This window comes from Pseudopodoces humilis, chromosome 1, assembly GCF_049639895.1.
Source record: "Pseudopodoces humilis isolate 2021_Gansu_Grassland_sample_001 chromosome 1, ASM4963989v1, whole genome shotgun sequence".
NCBI classification, from domain to species: domain Eukaryota; kingdom Metazoa; phylum Chordata; class Aves; order Passeriformes; family Paridae; genus Pseudopodoces; species Pseudopodoces humilis.
Genome location: NC_142200.1, coordinates 76,477,539 through 76,497,575, shown reverse-complemented (window position 1 = coordinate 76,497,575; position 20,037 = coordinate 76,477,539). Strand labels below are relative to the sequence as shown.

The window sequence follows — 20,037 nt, the reverse complement described above, 5'->3', positions numbered from 1 at the left end:
TTGTCCATAAGGATTTTTGTGTACCAGATCCATTATGAATGACATGTCATACATATAAAAAAACTTCAAAACAGTCTAGATAGAAAAAAAAAAAGTGGAGGTTTTTGATGGTTTGTTTGTTTGCATTTCTATGGGTTTATTAATAAGATTGTAATGGTTTTGGGAATGAGGGAATGTTTTTTGTTTTTCTCTCAGAGTGGAGAATTGGGAGCAAGACCACTCCATTTTGAGGAGTATTCTTTGGAAAGCCTTAATTTTCATGTCCTTAATGAAGTTAAACCCCAATGTGATCATAATCCTAGCTATACTAGAGCCAGGAAAGAGCAAGAGTACAAACAAACAAACACAGAATAAACTCCAAATTGAGTTTAACCCTTTACAGGTGTTGATATTGCTCTCTGCTTTATCCAAGCTGTGTGATGCAGCCATCGTCCCCCTTTAAATGGCATAAAATATGCTGAACAGAGCACAGCCTCTAGAGACTGCTATAGATCACACCCAACAATTAAGTTCCTCATTAGTGATTATTACGGAGTGCATATGCTCATTTTCCCATACTATTTGCATGGAAAATAAGTATTTGGGGATTCAATACATACAGGAAAGTAGTGAATCTGAAAATCCAGGAGAAACCCAGTTTTATGTTTCTGCTTTTACCTATGAGTGGCATAACAATATTTTATCAAAATAAACATCAAGAAGCCAGAATACCTTTGTTCTCCAAGATCAAAAGTTCAGTATTCTGACATCAGAAAGTTTTCAAGAACTTTTAGTTATTGTATCTAAAGACAAAGTGTCATGGAACATAAACTCATCACTGATTAAAATCTTAACTGCAGTCATAACTCCTGTTTTACACTGAGATGTATAAAGCAGGGACATTGAGATGTACAATTCTTGTTTCAGCCAAAGGAGTCTCTTGTATCAAAGAATGTTTGTTTGTTTGTTTTAAATTGACCTAAGGTTTCCACGTTCTTCACACTTTCACGGCAAGCAAAAGTTTGAAGGGTTTAAGTTTTGAAGTGTTTTGATTGTCATATTTGTAAATAAGAAGTAACTTCACTTATAATTCAAACACATTTAGAAAGTGCAATAGCATTGTGGTTTTTGGCAGGGAAGAAGAGTAAGCCAAACATACCTCTTAAAAATTTCTTAGTTTAGTTTTATGAAAGAGATGTTGGCATCAAAAAGAATATTCAGATTAAAATTAGTAGAGATAAAATTGACTGAACTTCTGCAATAATAAAAGTTTCTGTACTCATAATGATGATGGATTAAAACTGGATTTATTATATTAAAAATAAGCATAGTAAAGGAACATGTGACATATGTCCAAGACATACTGTGATAAATAGGCTTCTAAAAAGACTGCAGTCTCAAAAGAGAAATCCAGAATAATCTATTACATGTAATGAAAACAAGCAGCTCTGTGAATGAAGAATAGCTTTCTCAAAGAAAGCCACCAAGGAAGATTGAGCACAGTCCACAGTTGAAGCTCCTCTTTGGTCTTCTCAAAGATGGCAGGCAGAAAACATGAGACATACCTTCATAAATGACAGGATCATAGGTTCACGTGAGACTTGAAAAAGCAATCTTTAAGGGCAGCTTAAAGCAGGTTCAGTTAGATCAAGTTACTTAAGATTTAATTAATTAAGAGTCTTGTCTAGTAAAGCCTTGGTCCCTTTCTGCAAAGCTGTTTTACAGCTGGCTGGCCCCATCATGTACTGATGAATGCAATTATTCCTCCCCTGGTGCCATCACTGAATGATATGATGTTTGTTTTAGCACATTTCTCCAGCATGTCCAGGTTCCTTTGAGTAGCAGCCCTGCTCTCCAGTGTAATAAGCACTTTTTCCAAGCTGGTGTTCAGTATTATGTCTCTTCCTCCCATTGCTAAGTATGGTAATGTCTACTGTTCAAGAAGACATTGTAACCTATAAAAGTAAGTCAAAATGATCAACAGAATAGAATGGATTAATAAACACAAAAATTTCAATAATATGCTTATTGATTTTCATTAAATACTGTTACACTTCTTTTTTGAGAGGTTCAGACAGAGAAATTACTTTTCTCAGAGTAAGACACAGCATTGGAGTTGTAGGCTAATTGAAATTAAAGTATATGGTTCTAAAGATAAATAAATTATTTCTGTACTATAATGACAGATATGCCATAAAGTTTATTGAAAGATGAAGTTCATATACATGAATTTGGAAAATGTTTCAATTTGCATAGATTAAAGTTCTGCAAAGTGGTGTCCTATGCAGTACATTATTTGGAAAGTGTTAATTTCCTCATATCATGAGCAAAGGGAATGCATGTGAGTGAATGTGATAAAAGCTGAGAACTGAATCAGCCAAGGTTATTGATCTATGAGAAACAGGTCAGCTCCTCTAGAAAACAGTAGACCATTCCCAAAAGATTTCTGCTTCACAACAGCTCCTGGAATGCTTAGAAGCATACAGTTGGAATGAACAGTTCCTGCAATGCTGGAAGCATAAGAACAATCCGTTCAACATGGTCAGATATGGTGGAAAAGACTGATCATACCTGATCCTCAGGGCTTCTATCTTCCCAGTCAATTGTTTTAGAGGGTTGAGACAGACTCATAATTTGCAATACAGAACTGTAAATTCACATCCCATATTTTACAATGTCCTATCAAACCTTCTTTATCCAATTCCCAAGGAAACATTCATAGAATCAGAATCACAGATTATGCTGAGTTTAAAGGGACCTGTCTGAGTCATTAAGTCCCAATGGAAAACACCCAAGGAGTCACAGCATGTAGCTGAGGGCATTGTCCAAATCCATCTTGGACTCAGACAAGTTTAGTACTGTAACCTTTTCTCTGGGAAGTCTGTTCCAGTGCTCAATTGAGCCTTTCATCAGTTCCTCTTTCTAGCAATAAAGTGTACAATGATTTAGTTTAACATTTCCAGTTTCACCACTAGCCTAAAAAAATGTCTCTAATATAGTTTAATTCATGTTGCTGAATTTTGTCTTTTTGTGCATTTGAATTTTTAGATAGTATTTTTTTGTATTTATCTGTTTTGCTCTGCTGAACGTTTTATTTTCCTTGAGATTTCCAAAATTAATAATAACTTTTTTTTTCTTTACCTATGAAACCTCTCTTTTCCTTTAGACTAACAAAGATTAGGGCACTTGTCCATCCTTATTGCACCACTAATTGTTTACTAGTACTATGGACTAGTATGCAAAAATTAATTCAAAACAACAAATAGGTTTAGGAACTGTTGTTCAAGAACTAGATGCATTTATAATTAAATCTTCTGTTTTCTAGCAGGTTTCTGTAAACTCAGCTATATTTTACTGATGATATCTTCCCCTTTTTAAATGCAGCTTCTATAGGTTGATAATTTCTTCAGTCCATCTAACCTGTAGTGGATTTCTGCCACACTTTGGGTTCAGTCTCTGAATTCAATTTAAATTTTGCCTTTCTTTTTCTATATGCTTACCAAGGGTACCTCTGCAGTCATGCTATCTGGTTTAAACACAGCAAACCATAACAACATGTTAATTCTATATGTCCACTTTCAAATGTGCTGATCTTGCCACTCAGTTTTGCACTGTTGGATTCACTGCCACAGAATGCCTTCAAGAAACATAAAAGGAACCTGTTAGAGTTTCAGAAGACATGTAATGACAGAAGTTATTTTGCTTTTTTTACTGTGTTGGTGGTTGAACTCTGATGTGAACTCTGCAGACTTTTAGGGAGGCATTTGGATTGGGGTTTTTTAGATGGGAAATGAAGATGTTGTTGGTATGTACACACCTTCCATTCGATGCAAATTATTCTTTTCAGTTCTGGTAGATTTCATAATCCCTGCTGTATTATAAGGGTAGCATTATTGGAGAAATCTTTAAGTTTGAAGTTTTTCTGGCCTAGTTGCAGATGGAGATTGAGGTTTATGTAATGACATTATTTCCCTTTGCCACTTTTATTTCCTTCGCAAGGACCAGAAAACATTGTTCCATGTAGAAAATTTCATACAAAAGCATAGAGACAGTTAAGAAAATTATCTTTCAAAAAATATTTCACTAATTATTAACCTTACAGGTTACAAAAACACTGAAAGGAGGTCATAGTTGTAAAGGAAAATTTTTCTGGGCACTAATGTGTAATACTTCTTTGTACCCATTATGTTAATTTTCATTTACAGAAAATAAAGTTAAAAAGAAAGAAAAAAGTTAAATTTTTTTGTGCAAAGAGGAAAATATTAAGATTTATTACATTTTTCTTTAGTAAAAATTACATATTGAAGATGATGCAATGTTGCAAAAATGATAGGATTTTGGGAAAAAATTCAACATATTTTTCAATTCAAAAGTACTCACTTGACTATGCATTTAATTGTAAGCTGGTGAAATATATGTATGTTGGTTATGGAGAATATAAACTTGTAAAAATACTGGTATGAAGTAATTTATGTATTATGTGATATACAGTAATAGCTGTGAAAGCTAAAATTCTACATTAATTTGTATTTTGAATAGGGAATGAAGGCATCCCAAATCAAATACAATTTGGTTTTGAATTCTTTCAGGGATCTAAATAAGTTCATAAGTTTTTTTGTCACTTTATGAAATATGTAAATGCTCTTTCATTGACTCAGACATCTATCAATCACATAGTGGTTCTCTACTTTAGTTTGACTAGAAAAGGTTCAAGCTATTGTTTTTTCCCCCTCAGAACATTATCAGCTGTATGTTCCTGAGTCAGCTCAAGTTGGATCAGCAGTTGGAAAAATCAAAGCAAATGATGCAGACACTGGTTCAAATGCAGACATGAAGTACACAATTATAAATGGTGATGGCTCTGGGGTGTTCTCCATATCTACTGACAAAGAAACAAGGGAAGGAATTCTCTCTCTGAAGAAGGTAAGCCATAGAAGATGTAAAATTCGTGTGAAAATTTTATTTTTGTGCCTAGCCTAATTGAATCTCAGCATAGAAACTTTATCTGTGGCAACAAATGTGTAATTCAGTTTTCATAGACTGTTATTATTTGATTTCTCTCTCCATCTGGTATCTAAATAATCCAGTATTGTGCTAAACACTTAAAATGTTACTGGTCAAGCTATTACAGAGTTATCATTTATATGTAATTCCTATATTTGTCCCAGTCAGTTGAGAGTTTTCATGTGGGTTTGTTGAGTCTTGTAGTTATCAATTTTATATATCCATAGACCCTAAAAATTAAAAGCTAATACGCATTTAAAATTGCTAATATGTATGCTGGTCTTGGTTAATGGTTGGAGAAATTAAATCCTGAGAAAATGTGAAAGAAGAGGATAAATAAAAGCTATCATAAAGCATGATGTATTTTTTTTGCTTCCAGATAGATATATATGTATTTAAGATAGTCAAAATAGTTTCTAATTCAGGGAAATATTATTTTTATAATTCATAAATATTTAAAAGATCTCTTCCAGTATCTTAAAAAGCTTTAACTCAGTGTCTTTTCTAAAAGTTATGTAATACCCATCTTTTTCAACCACATAAAAGTAAATTGTCTTTTTTATACCACTGAATTTATTTCCTAATGGCCTTGTTGCAGCTAAAACCATAATCTATTATTTCTTCTTAAAATTAGTATTGTATGCTCACCATGCCTACTGTTCATTAACTACAACATTTATGCATATTCAAAACATGAAGCAGAAAGAAAGAATTTGCAACAAAATGAAAGACATATAAAAATCTGTTAAATCACATTTCTCACTGGTTGTGGCAAAGTAGATTCAAAAAAAATTTTTACTGTGATTTAGAATATGACAAAAGCATATGTTGCCTGTTCCTTTACATACACATGACAATAACTTAAGTCATTTTTACATCAAGACAAGAAGACATACGTTTTGTTTAGGTAATGCTATATTCCAGTTGAGCAGAAATTCAGCACTTAAAAGTTACATAAATTTGTGTATAATACCTCCATTATTTCTTCAGATACCTTATTCCTTTATCTAGTATTAAAAATGTGATCTTGGTTTTTTTCTTTTTTTTTTTTTTCTTTCTCTCTTTTTACTCAGGTCTTGTATGCAGTTTAATAAGTATATAATATTCTGTGTCCTGTAATGGCTTTTAATTTAGATTGGGTTTCAAGCTGATTTTTTTGATAGCCCACCCAAAATAAATGATCTAAACTAAGAACAAAATTTTTTTGGTTTTGTGTGTCAGATACCAGTGCCTTCTATAACAATAGAATAGAATAATTTGTCCTCTAGTACTTCTCCAGAAGAATTTACAGTAGACACATCAGAAAAGCCAGAAGTAAATATATTATTGTGTCTAATGTCATGACATCCTCATCAAAATATTAAAACTCCCCTTTTGTGAGATTCTGATGGAAAAATAGAATTTTTCAGTGCCTCCATTTAGTCCTTTCAGCAGTATGCAGAGGCTCTGAGTTTTAGAATCCTTTCTAGTCTCATTCTAGGCTGACCCAAAATATCCAGTACTTTCATTATCTTTCCTGTTGACAGACCTGTCGAGCCATTCTTCAGTCTCAAAGATCCTTCCACAAAGGGTTGATTACAAGCTGTCATGAAGTATTTCCACTTTACCTCAAGCATTTCCTTGTTTGAGTAAGAAACTGGAGGAAACCCAAACAAAATAGCCCAGTAAAAGCTATTTTTCTCTGTATCCTTCAAAAAAAGAATGTTCATCATGCTCCCCCTTAGTCATGATTTTCAGAAAAATGTGCTAGAACTTTCCTGACCTCAAGTCAGCAAGTATCATTCAGGATTCCCAGAACAAGTGTCTAACAGCCCATGTCTCTTGCATTTTGTATAATGAGACTGGAAATGTTCAAGAAAAAGTTATTTCTCATAAAATTCTATAACTCCTTTTGGGAGTTACAGTTACCCTAATATGACATTCCTTTTGGGAGTCTCATTAGAAACTCAAAGCACGGTATAATGCACAGCAGCATTTTCCAGTTAGCCCTGTAACTGGTCACTAGAACTACATTTGACATTTTCAGTTTGGCATGAAAATCATACATACTGAAGTTATGTTGGTAATTGTCATGGAAAGACATTATTCATTGGGAAAATAAGAAACATGAACAAAACTTCTGTTTAATTCATTTAAATGTAAATGTTTTGCTTTCTTTCTGGGGAAGACAATGATCTTCAGTGTTATGTTAATTTAAGCAAATATAGAAATTATTTACATATCTAGAAACACATAAGTCTGTTTCTTACCTTACATCTACATCTAATGAATGAGATGTTATAGGAAGAAAAAAAAGCAAATGAAAGCAAAAAACTACTCTGGCTATATTTGAAATGTCAGCTTTTTCTGATTATCTGAATAGATTATTCCCTTAAACAAAAAGTGTTATTGTCTGATTTTCTGATCAAAGAACTAGATAAAAGAAAGAGTTTATGTTAGTACAAGACCGTGTGTCATGTGTTTTCTGAGAGAAATTAATCTTCCTGTACAAGTTAATTCTGTCATTGTCAGTATAAACTGGGTTTTCCAAAAAGACATCAAAGTTGCAGTCCTATTTTAAACCTGTTTACTCTTAGAATATACATGCTGCAGAGAAATTAAAATTGCTATTCAATATTTCACTGCTCATAACAAAAAAACCCATAAATTAATGAACATCTGAGTTAGAATTTATTAAACCTATATTTCTTTATGAATTGACTTTAGTAGCATACTTAGCAGCTTTTTCTTGCATAGTAATAGAATTACCAGGGTATGGTAAATTTCAATGCCTTTAAAACTTTTTATTTTTACATTCAAGAAAGGGAAATAAAGAATGTGAGGGTCACAAAAGCCTTGCACTGTTAGAGATCAGAGAATGAATTAATTGTCCTTAAGTACACAGAGGAAAAATCAAAGAAATATACAAAGTGAATATAAATCCTGACCAATTTTTCTTATACATCATCAGTCAAATTTATTGTAGATTTCATTTACAAAGCACACACTGACATTGACAAGCCATAAACTGAGTTCCTCATATGTCTTGCCTAATGTACTACTTTGCCACTCCTTGGGCTGACAGGAAATGCTGATTTAAACTTGGATGAAGAGATTTTGTTAGACAGACTTTCATGTCCACACAGAATGATACTGGTATCAGTGGAATTATATTATCATGCTATAATAAATAAAAATTCTGGTTCTGCAAAAAAAAAAAAAATCCATGCATATGCAACTCCTTTTAATGATATGACTGTGTTTTGAGACTGTTAGACAGACTACATCTGTAGCCACTACATCCACATTCACTAGAAAAATCACCTGGTCATAAAAGTTCCTGTCTCTTCCATAAGTGACTGTTTTCCTGCAAGAAGTTGCCTTTATTCAGCTGAGGATAAAAGAGATGCCCAAAAAGAATTTTAATGTCCATGTTGTTGTCTATGAAACTTTTTTTTTAAAGATGTGAAGTTATTTTAATTCAGAATACACCAGTCTCTACCTTTTTCAGGATTTAGGATTTACTGATTAAAACCAAAAGGTGACAAAATCCAGACACTACATTATCATGAAAGTTGAATCTCAGCCTCATTCTAAAACCTGGGCTATTGCCAAAACAAGTATATTTTCTAAAATTCTATTGTACAGAAAAACTGAAACCATCCTGCTTTGTTTTTATCTTCTGTATACAAGGTTTGGCAGTGGCTGCCAGAATATCAAAGATTATCATCTCCAGTACCGTGAAGAAATATTTAAGTTAAACAGAAAAGATGTTAAATTACTAGCAGGCTAAACTGGAGAATAGAATGGCTCTGAGAATTTTTTTTTTTTTTTTTGCCAACAGCCACTCAACTATGAAAAAAAGAAATCATACACACTTAATATAGAAGGAGCAAATACTCACCTTGACTTTCGCTTTTCGCACTTGGGACCATTCAAAGATGTAACGATGTTGAAGGTCATTGTTGGCGATGTGGACGAACCCCCGCTCTTCACTATGCCTTCCTATGTCATGGAAGTCTATGAAAATGCAAAGATCGGGACTCCTGTTGGCACAGTAACGGCACATGATCCTGATGCTGCCAACAGTTTAGTAAGGTATAGTAAAACCGTATTATCTGGATTAATTACTCAATCATGACATCGAATTTCACAAGCTTCAGGGTTAGTGAGATCTGGAATGTATGAAGCCTGTTTATTTGTACTATTTTAGTCCATAAAGAGAAACATAGGTTGGAACAGTGTCATGATCATTCTGTATAGATTAGATTTAGTAACATAACCTTCAGCCTTTATTTGGTTTGCATTATAATTCCTATCATTGGTCTGAGCCGAGGTCTGATTTTCCAGTGGTAACCTGCTGTAAATCTGTTAAATATCACAGAACTGTTCTCCCCCTCTCTGTCAGAATTGTGCTGGCCCTCTGCACACTTGCTGCACTGTAGCTGTCTCAGGCGTCTGTGCAAGACAGTGGCAGGTTTAGATACACCTTCCTTTTAGAAACAAACAGGATCATTTTTGCCAAACTTTGAGTTAGAACCCAATATTTGAGGGTTGAGGATGAACCCAATATTTTGTAATATGCTTCAGCTTCAGTGGAGTATCAAAAGAATCAAATATGTGTAATGATGAATTTTGTGGAACAATACATGAACTTTATGTGCCAAAGGTGGTAGCAGATTTACAAAGTTTCCCAAAAATATCCACAAAAACATTTTTGATGCTTTTCCTTTCCATGACATAATGGTACAGCCTTCGTAGAAATTGTATTATTATATCCTTGGAAAACAGTTTTTCTTAAGCTAATTAGGCATATTTAGTCTCCTGACTGAGTTGAAATCTGCTGGATATGTGTAATAGTCTTGGTAAGATGAAACAATCTTTTCAGAACAATGAAAACATCAGGTTTTTATGTGATAATAGTCTAAGATTCAAAATGTTTCGTGTCAGAGAATCAATATATGCAATTTCTTACTGGCAAGTTATTGCCTTTGAAAAATTTCCACTATGGTATTTGTGCCTAAATCATAACATACATAATAAAATTTTGCTAAAATAGCTGCCAAATGACTGTAGTTCTAATACTATAATTCTGAAGCTACTAACAGTCAGACCATTGTGGATATTTGAAGTAGGAAGGTCAAGTGAAGATTTCACTAGTTGGTCGTTATTTCAACTGTCGATTGCCCATAACAGTTTTGTCTAGAAAGAGATAACTGGCAAAAGGGAAGAAGCAGCAGTTTGTACAAAGGCTGGGAAGGCCAGAAGTAGATGTTCTGGCTGAAACAGGCAGTAATTTGGAGACAGCAGGATCAGAAGGAAAAAAGTATTTCCAAATATTAAGCTTCTTGTATTTGCCCTTTTTGTTTTTCAAACCTGAATTTGCAACCAGTGAATGAGGACAGAATATTAAGTACCCATATTATTCATATAATTGAGGGAAAAAAATTGTTCTTACTTTTGTATATCATGTTTTCCCCTCAATTGACATATATTTTTGAGTTGTTCCTTACATATCTCTGTGTCTCAATGGACTAAAATTTATAGTGCTAACATAACAGACCAAACCATAAAGATCTGAAGGGAGCCAGTTTTCACTCAGTTGCATGTTGGTAGGGTTTGGCAAGGGCAGTGGAAGCCCAGATATCCTTGGCATTATATTGTGACTAGGTCCACCCTCTAGCCAGGCTTTATCCATCTTGGAGGAACTGACAGCGAATGTCATTTGTTAGACTGTGGGCTTTTTATGAAGATGCTGGTTCTCTAAGGCCCGAACTAACATGTTGCTGTGTGGGATTCTAAATAGACACCAGGCTGGGTTGGGGTGCCCTCAAGTTTTCCTTGTGCTTCCTGCTGCGGGAACAGAAATGCTAGTCTGAGAATAGACAGCTCCTCAACTTCACGCAGAAAAAGTGAGGTAGTACAGAAGGGCTTTGTATTGTTTCAAGATCTGCCTACAGCTTGGGAAGCCATGGGTTGGAAGAGGTGTGACCTGAGAAGTGGGACAGACTGCATGGGCTGAGATGCTGCTCTGCTTGGAGTCAGGGTCATGCCCCATGCTCCACTCTTACCACAGTGATGAGCAAAGGAGCCACTCAGAGGTGGCCGTGTTTCTCAGAAGTGTCCATGCAGTGCACTTACAGCCTTTTGTGCTGCCTTTTAGGAAATGTCTCCACTGTTTGTCTGAAACCCTGGTGAGTCTGAAAGATAGCCAGAAGTAAAGGTCAAGTCTCTTCTTTGTTCCCCCCCAGTCAAAACAGTGATTATAAAAATGTAACCAGGAAGATCCAGTGTAAATTTCTTAGGAAGCAGGGATCACAATCTCCAGGGAAGATAGGTACAGATAGGACTTGCTCTGCTGGTCTCTGTGTAGCAGGGAGTAACAGAATAGTGCTTCTTATCCAAATGGCTCAGATACGCCTCCAAATATTGTGAGGCTACAGGGCAAGATACAGAGCAGCGATTTGCTTATCAGTCTTTCCTAATCCGCTTGTGCATCCTTTCCACTTTATGAAGACACCTGCTGTTGTGTATGAGATTGATGAAGCATTTAGGCACACACAGTTGAAACCATATCACTTGGCTGTTCGGCTGCTAAAAGAGATACAGTGGTGTGATTTGTTCACTGCCCAATAAAGTAACAGCTTATTTTGCTGGCAGGAACAATTCTTGTATACAGAATAATGGTTGGAAGTGTAGTTAAGGTAATTAACAGAGCTGAAATCTTTTAAAGTTATTTGAACTGAACACAAAAATAAATAGCAGCATCTATTGCTATCAGTAGAAGGAGACAAAGTGGGTTTTGTCCTTATTTCCTCACTGCAATTTCATCACAGTGATTTCATCTTGTTCCTGAGCTGAGCAGTCTTCAGAGGGCACTGACTTTTTGCCAGTGCTTGTACTAGTGTTTTAGTCTTAAAACCCCAGCAGAACAACCTCTGTAATAACAAATGTAGCTCATATCAGTGGGGTCTCTTTATTCAGTACTTATCTGACTGGCTATTTGGACTGTTCTGAAGGATTTTCCTTTTTAACTTGACTGATGTTTTTTTCTCTGAAAATATAGAAATGCATTTTCAGGGATTTTTTTTAAATGCTTTGTTTTATAATAAGATTATTATTCTACTGAAATATGAATAACAAGAAGATATAATAGAAAGCATAATAAATAAATATATTAAATCTTCATCATGTGTTAATTTTAAATATAAAGGGGTTTTGAGTAGTTTGAAAATTACTTCAAAATTTACCTAGAAATTTGTTTTCTAAATCAGAAGAAAACATCCTTATTTGTAATTCATTCACAGGTATTACTGCCTTGTTGGAACATTTATGAGAAACTAATCCTCTTTCATTGCTTTGTGTCAAGTATTCTGCTTCCATACTCATATCTTTTGTTGCTTGAAAAGGTCAGGGTTAAGTCATGTCTTATAATAATATCTGATGTGCAAGTGGGTCTTGAAAGGTCTCTTCCCACACAACACAGAAGAAACCATGACTGTTAAATGCTCTAATTAAATTTTTTTCTTAGTTCATTATTCATTTAAAATCTCTCTATATCTACTTAGAAATTATATTTTTTTCTTCCTGAAATCATATGCAGAAGAGTGGCATGGAGGTTAGGGGTGGGGAAAACAGCTTTTAACTGGCAGTTTGTTGAGAGCAGCCCTCATCTGTTCCTGCGGCCTCAGGGCAGGGCAGCGCTTCTTGAAACCCTGACATCTTCCTGTGCGCAGTGATCCTTGGGTGGTGAGTCCACCCAGCCACAGCACACACTTCAGATGATCCTTGGAGCTTTCCAGTTGCCTCTGGTCGGTTGCCAGTGGAATGGTTTTCAGAAACATAATGCTGCAGCTATTCCTCAAGCCACCTCCAAGGCAGTGATTCAGAAAAGAGCTAAGACATAGTTTTATACAGCTTATACACTGAAGAGTAGTGTTTGAGAAATAAGACATCCCATTATAGAAGTACTGGAACATCAGATCACTCCTTTGAGTCTTGCTTTGTCATGCAGCGGTACAGAAGGTGAATCACTGTTTTGAGCTTTAATGATAGGACCTCTGCCCCCCTAGTAATTTTTATTTATACCAACTTATTATGTTTAACTTAGGTTGCTTACATTTCTGGGAAGAATTTTTCTTTTCCTGGTATCTAACAGAAAACTTCTGGTGAATGGGGTACAGGTCCTGATCACGACTCTGCCTGTGACAGCAGTGTCAAATGATAAGAAAGATAAGTATCTCCCCTTTTCAGAAGATCTACAATTGCTTGGTTAAAAACAACTTTGTATTTTTTTGGTCCTTGGAATATTGATTGGTTATATTAATATGTTGGAATTCAAGTAAATTTTCTGTTGGACCCTAATCAGACTGTAATATACCTTACTATAATGTATTTTATTCACAAGGATTAATCAGCTAGAGGAAACAGAAGCTCGCAAAAAACTGTTGTTTTGGTTTTGGGCTGGGTTTTATTTTTTTTCTTTTTAAATTTTGTGCTAAAAATTAATTTTAATTTTTTTAAATTTATTTTGTCCTAAAAATTTACTTCTAATATTGTATTAAGTTTGTCAAGAATTAAAGTACAGTCTCAGCCAGGATCCTGGCTTCCCACTTTTCTAATGGTCTTATGTTGTTGTCTTAAAATGGATGATATATCATAATGGTTATAATACATGTATATACTAATGAATACAAAAACTTGCTTTCCAACACATCTGATATCTAGAGGCTCTAATAAATACATAGTTCCGTTGTCCTACTTTGACAACCTTCTCTTTCCTTCTTTCAGAAAGAATACTAAAAAATTAATGAATTACAGGTGCATATGATTGTAACAATTAATGTGTGTAGGGATTTTTTAGTCAATTCCTGCATTAGGTAGAGAAACTTATTTTAACTTTTGCTGCATGGATTGTAAAGGATAGTCATCTTTTAGACTCATCTGAGGGTGAATATTTTCTGTCATCAGCCTTTAGAAAGTAATCTTAATTTTCAGTAAATGGTATATTTAAGAGGCATGCTCATATGTAGATGAAAGAATGTACCTGTAAGTTTTATGCATTCCTATTACTATTTCTCAAAGTCTTAAAGTATTGTGAAAAAATTCAGATTTTAGACTTCTTTTCTAATGTAAAGTTTAAATCTGCTAGAGGTAGAATAAAACCTCAATTTGTGATTCAAATTGAAGGGAGGTGCAAGACAGCTGCATTAAAGAATCAACAGGAGGGGCTGAAAATAAAAATTATATTTTTAAGTTCCCTCCCCCACCTTCCCCCCTCCCCCTGCCCTGCATTCTCGGAGATCAGTTCACTTTCTATGCTACTCATCCATACTCTCAGTAGAGTGAAATGATAAGAAGGGGTAAGTTTCCCTTCTGGAAAATACAGAAGTCCTTTCTCCTAGCTATTTTCATTTGTCTTACTTTCTCTTTGAAGGCCATATAAGAGGAATAAAATCAGTTTGTTTCCTGCTGTCCTATGCACAGCCAGCATGGCTTCCCTAAGGACAAGCCCTGCCTGACCAGTCTAGTGGCCTTGATGGAGTGACTGCATCAGTGGACAAGGGAAGGGTTACAGATGTCATTTATCTGGACTTCCATAAAGTCCTGTACAGCACAATTTTCTCTAAACTGGGAGGAGATGCATTGGATGAATAGACTGTTAGACTGTTTGGGGTGACATAATTGCATCTTCCCATTACCTGAAGGGAGCCTACAAGAAAGATGGAGAGAGACTACTTACAAGAGCATATAGTGACATGAGGGAATGACTTCAAATTGAAAGAGAGGTGGTTTAACTTAGCTATTAGCAAAAGAATTCTCCACTGTGAGGGTGGTAAGACATTGAAAAGGGTTGCCCAGAGAAGTTGTGAGTGCCACATATCTGGAAATGTTTAAACATTGGCCTGGTTGGGTGGGGCTCTGAGAAATCGGGTCTAGGGGAAGGTCCCACTGCCCACATCAGAGAGGCTGGAACTAAATGATATCTAAGGTCCCTTCAAACTCAGGCTGTGATTAAATAAGTCTATGACTCTTGCTCTACTTAGGGCAGCTTGCTGAGATCAGTGCCATCATGTAGAGTGACCATTCCTCTTCCATTTGCCCATGGGGTAACATGTGAGATTTTCCAGATCCTGCCAGGCCTGTGCTGGTGGAGACAAAGGCAGAAATCTGCCCTTCTCAAAGAAGACTTCAAAGCACAACATTATCATAATCCTTCAGTATTCTCTCTAAGATTGCCAGTAAACTGAGACAGAAAAATAACACCCTATTTTGAAAGGATGAACAGAGATGGGATTTTTTCTTCAATCTTTTCACTAATTCTCCATCTGATTTCACAGTGAGAAAACATTTTAAAACTTTTACAGTGTTGAGGTGTTTTGCTCCCTGAGGCCTCAATTTAATTTTGATTCTTGTCAAATTATGTGTCCTAGCTCTCCCAGTAACAAATATGTCCATGTTCTTGAGCAGGAACTGGTAAGATGTTCTGACAGCTCTTTTAACTAGGAAGAATCCATCTCAGGACAGTGGTCAGAATCCCACATCAACAAAAACCACCTTCATCCCTCCCTGAGAGCTGAGAGAGAAGACACTGACAGATCAATTTTTTGACCATGAAATACTGATTTTTCATGCCAGAACATCATCTTTATGTTTTTATAATTTCTACTGACTTCAGAATGCTTCAAGGATTAGCATTCTTTTATGGTTTTAGAGTCAGCCTTCATATCTGAGCAACTCTAGAATGTAGTCATTTGATAGGATAATGCAACTCCAATAAATAGGCATAAATATGTCAATCTCAGTTTTATTTGGTTTAGTGTATAATAGGTAGAGGAAAAAAGTGTGTAAGTAGAATACCGTTCTTTATCTGGTAGGTAGAAAAGTAGGTGTAGCTGTAGAGAAGTAGGTGTAGCTGTAGCTAGCTTGTTTCTCATGTGACATTGCACCTCATGTTTTAGCAGCATCTGAATGTTAATCTCTTTGAATAACAAGCAACTTGGATATAATAAGATAAAGTTCTGCCATCAACACATCTACCTGAAATGTTTCTGGACAGTCATAATCCTCTGAAGAAATTTATAAGGTCATGAAAAGAAGACAAACCTTTATCTTGTTTTAAATTCTGAATTATGCCTTGAAGAGTGTGGCCTGTTCTTAGCCTACACTGACTGGTAGAATTAGCTGGAAAAATGATCACTGATTAACACATGCAGAGAGAAACTGCCAGGTTGAAATGATGAGTGTCTGCAAAGGGCATATTTCCTTCAAATGAACAGTGTTCCAAATTTCCTGTCCAAAAGTGAGTAGTGTGCTAGAGGATGGGAATGAGAACTGGAGCAGGAAGCTGATATTTCGGCATAAAATTCTTAAAATAGTGGCTGCCTCTCAGGGTCTTTTCTGGGAGACACTGCTGTCAACTCCCCCATGTCCCCTGGGATCTGGCAACTCCCATCTCTAGGACTAGGACATGGAACAGTGCCACTCTGGCTGAGCTGAGATTTCAGTATGAGAGGTGAGCCAGGACTCCTGTATGGAAAGAACAACGTACTGCTGATCAGCTGGCAGCCAGCACTGGAGATAACTCAGAGAGAACAGCATATTGAATCAACTTCCTTTAAATGCTTTGAGAGGAACAGTATCTTTCTCAAAGTTATGCTATGTCTGTTTGAAAAGAAAGCAAAGGAACAGTAAATAGAGGGATTACCTTCTCCAAGCTATCTTCAAATGTATTTAATTTTCACACCTGGAAAGCACAGTTGAAGGCTGTAGTTCTCAGTAGCAGCCTTCTGCCAAGGAGCTCTGGAACATCAAATGTCTCCTTAATGTACCAGATATGCTGCAGGGAGAAAATTGGTTACCTGCTGATTGGCATGACTTCTGATTCATACTTCACAATTGCTTTTCTCTCCTGGCTGAATTTGTTTGAACTATGGGGAAATAAATTGGCCCTGGAATGGAAGTAGTGTAGTGCAAGACAGTCACGGCAACAGAATGTCTCCCCACTACCTCATTTGGCTTCAAGGGTTTGCTGCTGGTTCCCAGGCTCATGAGTGCTGCTGTCAGGAGGCAGAGAGAAGATAAAAGTCAGGCACTCAAGTTATGTCCCAGCATGGGCCATTTCTTGTTGTTCTCCAGCTGGTCAAACACAGAGAGATGCAGCTGGTTGGTTGTCTTACTCTTTGTCATGGTGTACCTCCTTCTCTCACTCCATGCAGTTGCTTATTCTTCGTTTACCACGATATTTATAAAATGAAATTAAAATTTCTGTACTTTATCCCTTTCTGAGAAAGTTTCTTGCTTAAATCTGTAACTTAACAGGTTTCCTTATAATGACATTTGGCTTTTAACTGATAAGTCTTTAAAGATATAATTGGTTGGAAAAGGCTCTGTTCCCTTCCCATGGACTTTTTTTTAAGTAATTTTTTGTAACCAGTTTCACTTGTTATTTGAGAACTGACTATTTGCTTACGTCTCAAAACAAAACTCCAAGAAGTACTGTGATCTTTGAATTCACATCTGGCTGAAATTTGCCTTTGGAAGTTTACTATCAATATGAGATTTGTAGCCAGGGTAGAAATATGCCACAAAGTTCATTTTTGCCATTGATAAATAAGGTAATAAATGAAAAAAATAACATAATGAAAAGGTAAATTAAAGATTGGATTAAAAACAGAAAGAGACAACTTAAAATCTCAAAACTGTTTTAAAAGTTCCAACTGAAGATTCATCCTTAAAATGCAGTACCTAGAGAGAGCCACACCAGAACAGTAACAGCCTATGCTGGTTGTCTAAACTGGTGTTAATATTAAGACAACTATTTAGATAGAGAGTTTCTGGGAATGCTTATGCCTTTTAGCTTCAGAAGCCCTCCTAAAGGGTTTGGAGATCATTAATATTTCTAAACCGCTTTAGCACCTTTGAAATTTTTCTCCATTTTAAGCAGTCTTTGCATTATTAGAGCCTGACGGGTTTAACACTGAAAGCAAATTTATATGTTCCATACTCACCTTCTGCCCCAGGGCCATCATCCATACATATTTATCTTTATTTCCTAATTGATGCAAATGCTTTTAGTTTTCAGCAAAACTGGGGGAATATCTCCCATCACTGATCCACTGCTTCACTAAAAGGCATGTAGTGAGGAATGAAGCCAGAGGAGCCATTGGCTTGCTTCAGTCAGAAGGAGGATACGGATGAAGCTAGGAATGCACTTCCAGTCACTGACACTGCCTAATAAAAAGATGACACATGTTGCATTTCTCAGTATTAGTAGGATTCAATTTTGGTATTTCATTTCCTTCAGATTATCTTCAGATAGTATGACTATTATGTTTTCTATCTTCATGATCCTTTTTAATGATTCTTTCAGATTGATTTCTGTTGCCGGTTTGCATGTAAACAGTTTTTGGAGAGCTGTTTATCTAGGCATGTCTTGTTATTAGTCTCTTTATTACCATGTGCCATGAAGCTCTGGTGTGCTGATTTAATGTGCAGTAGTTATAAGCATCCTAAGTCACATGGCACTGTTGTGAGTAAATGCCTATAAATAAATATCTCAAGCAGATATTTTAAATTCATTTTTGAATTAATGCATTCTAAGAGAGCAGAAACCATCAACTGAGTTAAGGTGAAAAATCTCTTTTGAAATCACTGTTTGAAATTCAAAACTTGCACTATATCTTTCTGTGGCCTAGACAAAGCATCTAAAAGCAGATTGGTAAATGTGGAGGGAAGGGTAGGAGCAGAAGGGAATGACTGTGTCTATTGTGACTATTATCCAGATGAAATTAATTTGTTAAATCAGATTAAGTTAATTCAGAAGCTTAGGTAAAGCATCGTTGGCTCTAGAATGTGCTCTTTTTATGGATATATCTGATCTCTTTTCTCAACTTGAAGATAAATGAGTGACTAATATTTATAAAGGTCTAAATTGTTCAGCATTTTGTAAAAACAATGAAACTTGTTCTAAACGTCCTCTTACATGACAAAAATGAGTTGCTATACCAAAAGTGTTCTTGTACATAATATTTTTGAGCAGTTGGAAGCAGAACTAGCATTCCTAGGTTTTCTACTGTGTGGGAATATCTTCTGTAACTCGTTTTACTGACACATTCATGAAGGTTGGGGGACAGAGAATTGCAAATTGTTGCTTTAGATATGATGCACAAAACAATTTTAAGGAAGAATCTGGACTAATGGGGGAGAACTGAACATCTTAATAATGGGAAAAACTAAGAAAGTACCACTCATTTATTAATTAATGAAGAAAAAAATTGTAGATCTGTGAATATTTCAGACTGCGTGCAAAAGATAGCACATGAAAGGGAAGTGCTACTGTGGATAAATTAGAAAAAAAAATATCATTATTCTAGCATCATTGGAAGTAAAAATATTTGTACAATAAATTACCACAGGATTATTTTTTTTTCATTAATGACACAGAAGATACAATTGAAGTTATTCATCCAATCCTAAATTCTTTGAACAGAGATTTGAGCTTCTGTGGAACACATTAACAGATTTAGAAAAAGATGTTCATATTAAAAAAGAAAAAATACCATCTTTTACAGTATGTCTATGAAAATGAATCGTTAGATGATCACAATTCATCAGAAAAGCAAACATTAGTTTTTCTATGCAAGCTTCATTTTTTGGGACAGATTTTTTCTTCTGTTTTCAGTAAAAATTTGTTTTCTGTACTTTGCTCAGAGGAAGAGGTAACATTTTGTTGTAAGTCATATACACACAAAAGCAGCTGGGTATCCAGCTGGTTATTGCTTTAAGTTTTTTTCTCACTGAAGCCCTATATGAAATTCTGTCTATTTTAAAGCTACTGTCTACAAATAATACATAGCCCTATTTTTATGGTTCTGTGGTTAGCACAATAGTGACTAACAGAATAGCCACTGTGCCTGATGTCGATAATAAGCAAACAGTGTCCAGAGTAATTAATGTTTGCAGGGACAAGACTTATAAACTGATTTGGATTTGCAGTACATATTCCCTAAGAACAGGTCAGGAAAGAATATTTGATTTATTTTTCTCAGTAAATAATTCTTGTTGTTATCAGGA

The 20,037-nt window shown here is 35.4% G+C and overlaps 1 protein-coding gene across 3 annotated transcripts in view; it reads left to right on the top strand.

The window, feature by feature from the left end:
* Nucleotides 1-20,037, top strand: part of CDH18 (cadherin 18) — a 321,195-nt gene that overhangs the window by 261,546 nt on the left and 39,612 nt on the right. For all 3 annotated transcript variants that reach the window (XM_088053404.1, XM_088053413.1, XM_088053400.1), the window contains exons 9-10: nt 4,715-4,902; nt 8,807-9,060. In XM_088053404.1, the coding sequence (XP_087909530.1) occupies nt 4,715-4,902; nt 8,807-9,060 (442 nt within the window). The remainder of the gene's footprint in view (nt 1-4,714; nt 4,903-8,806; nt 9,061-20,037) is intronic.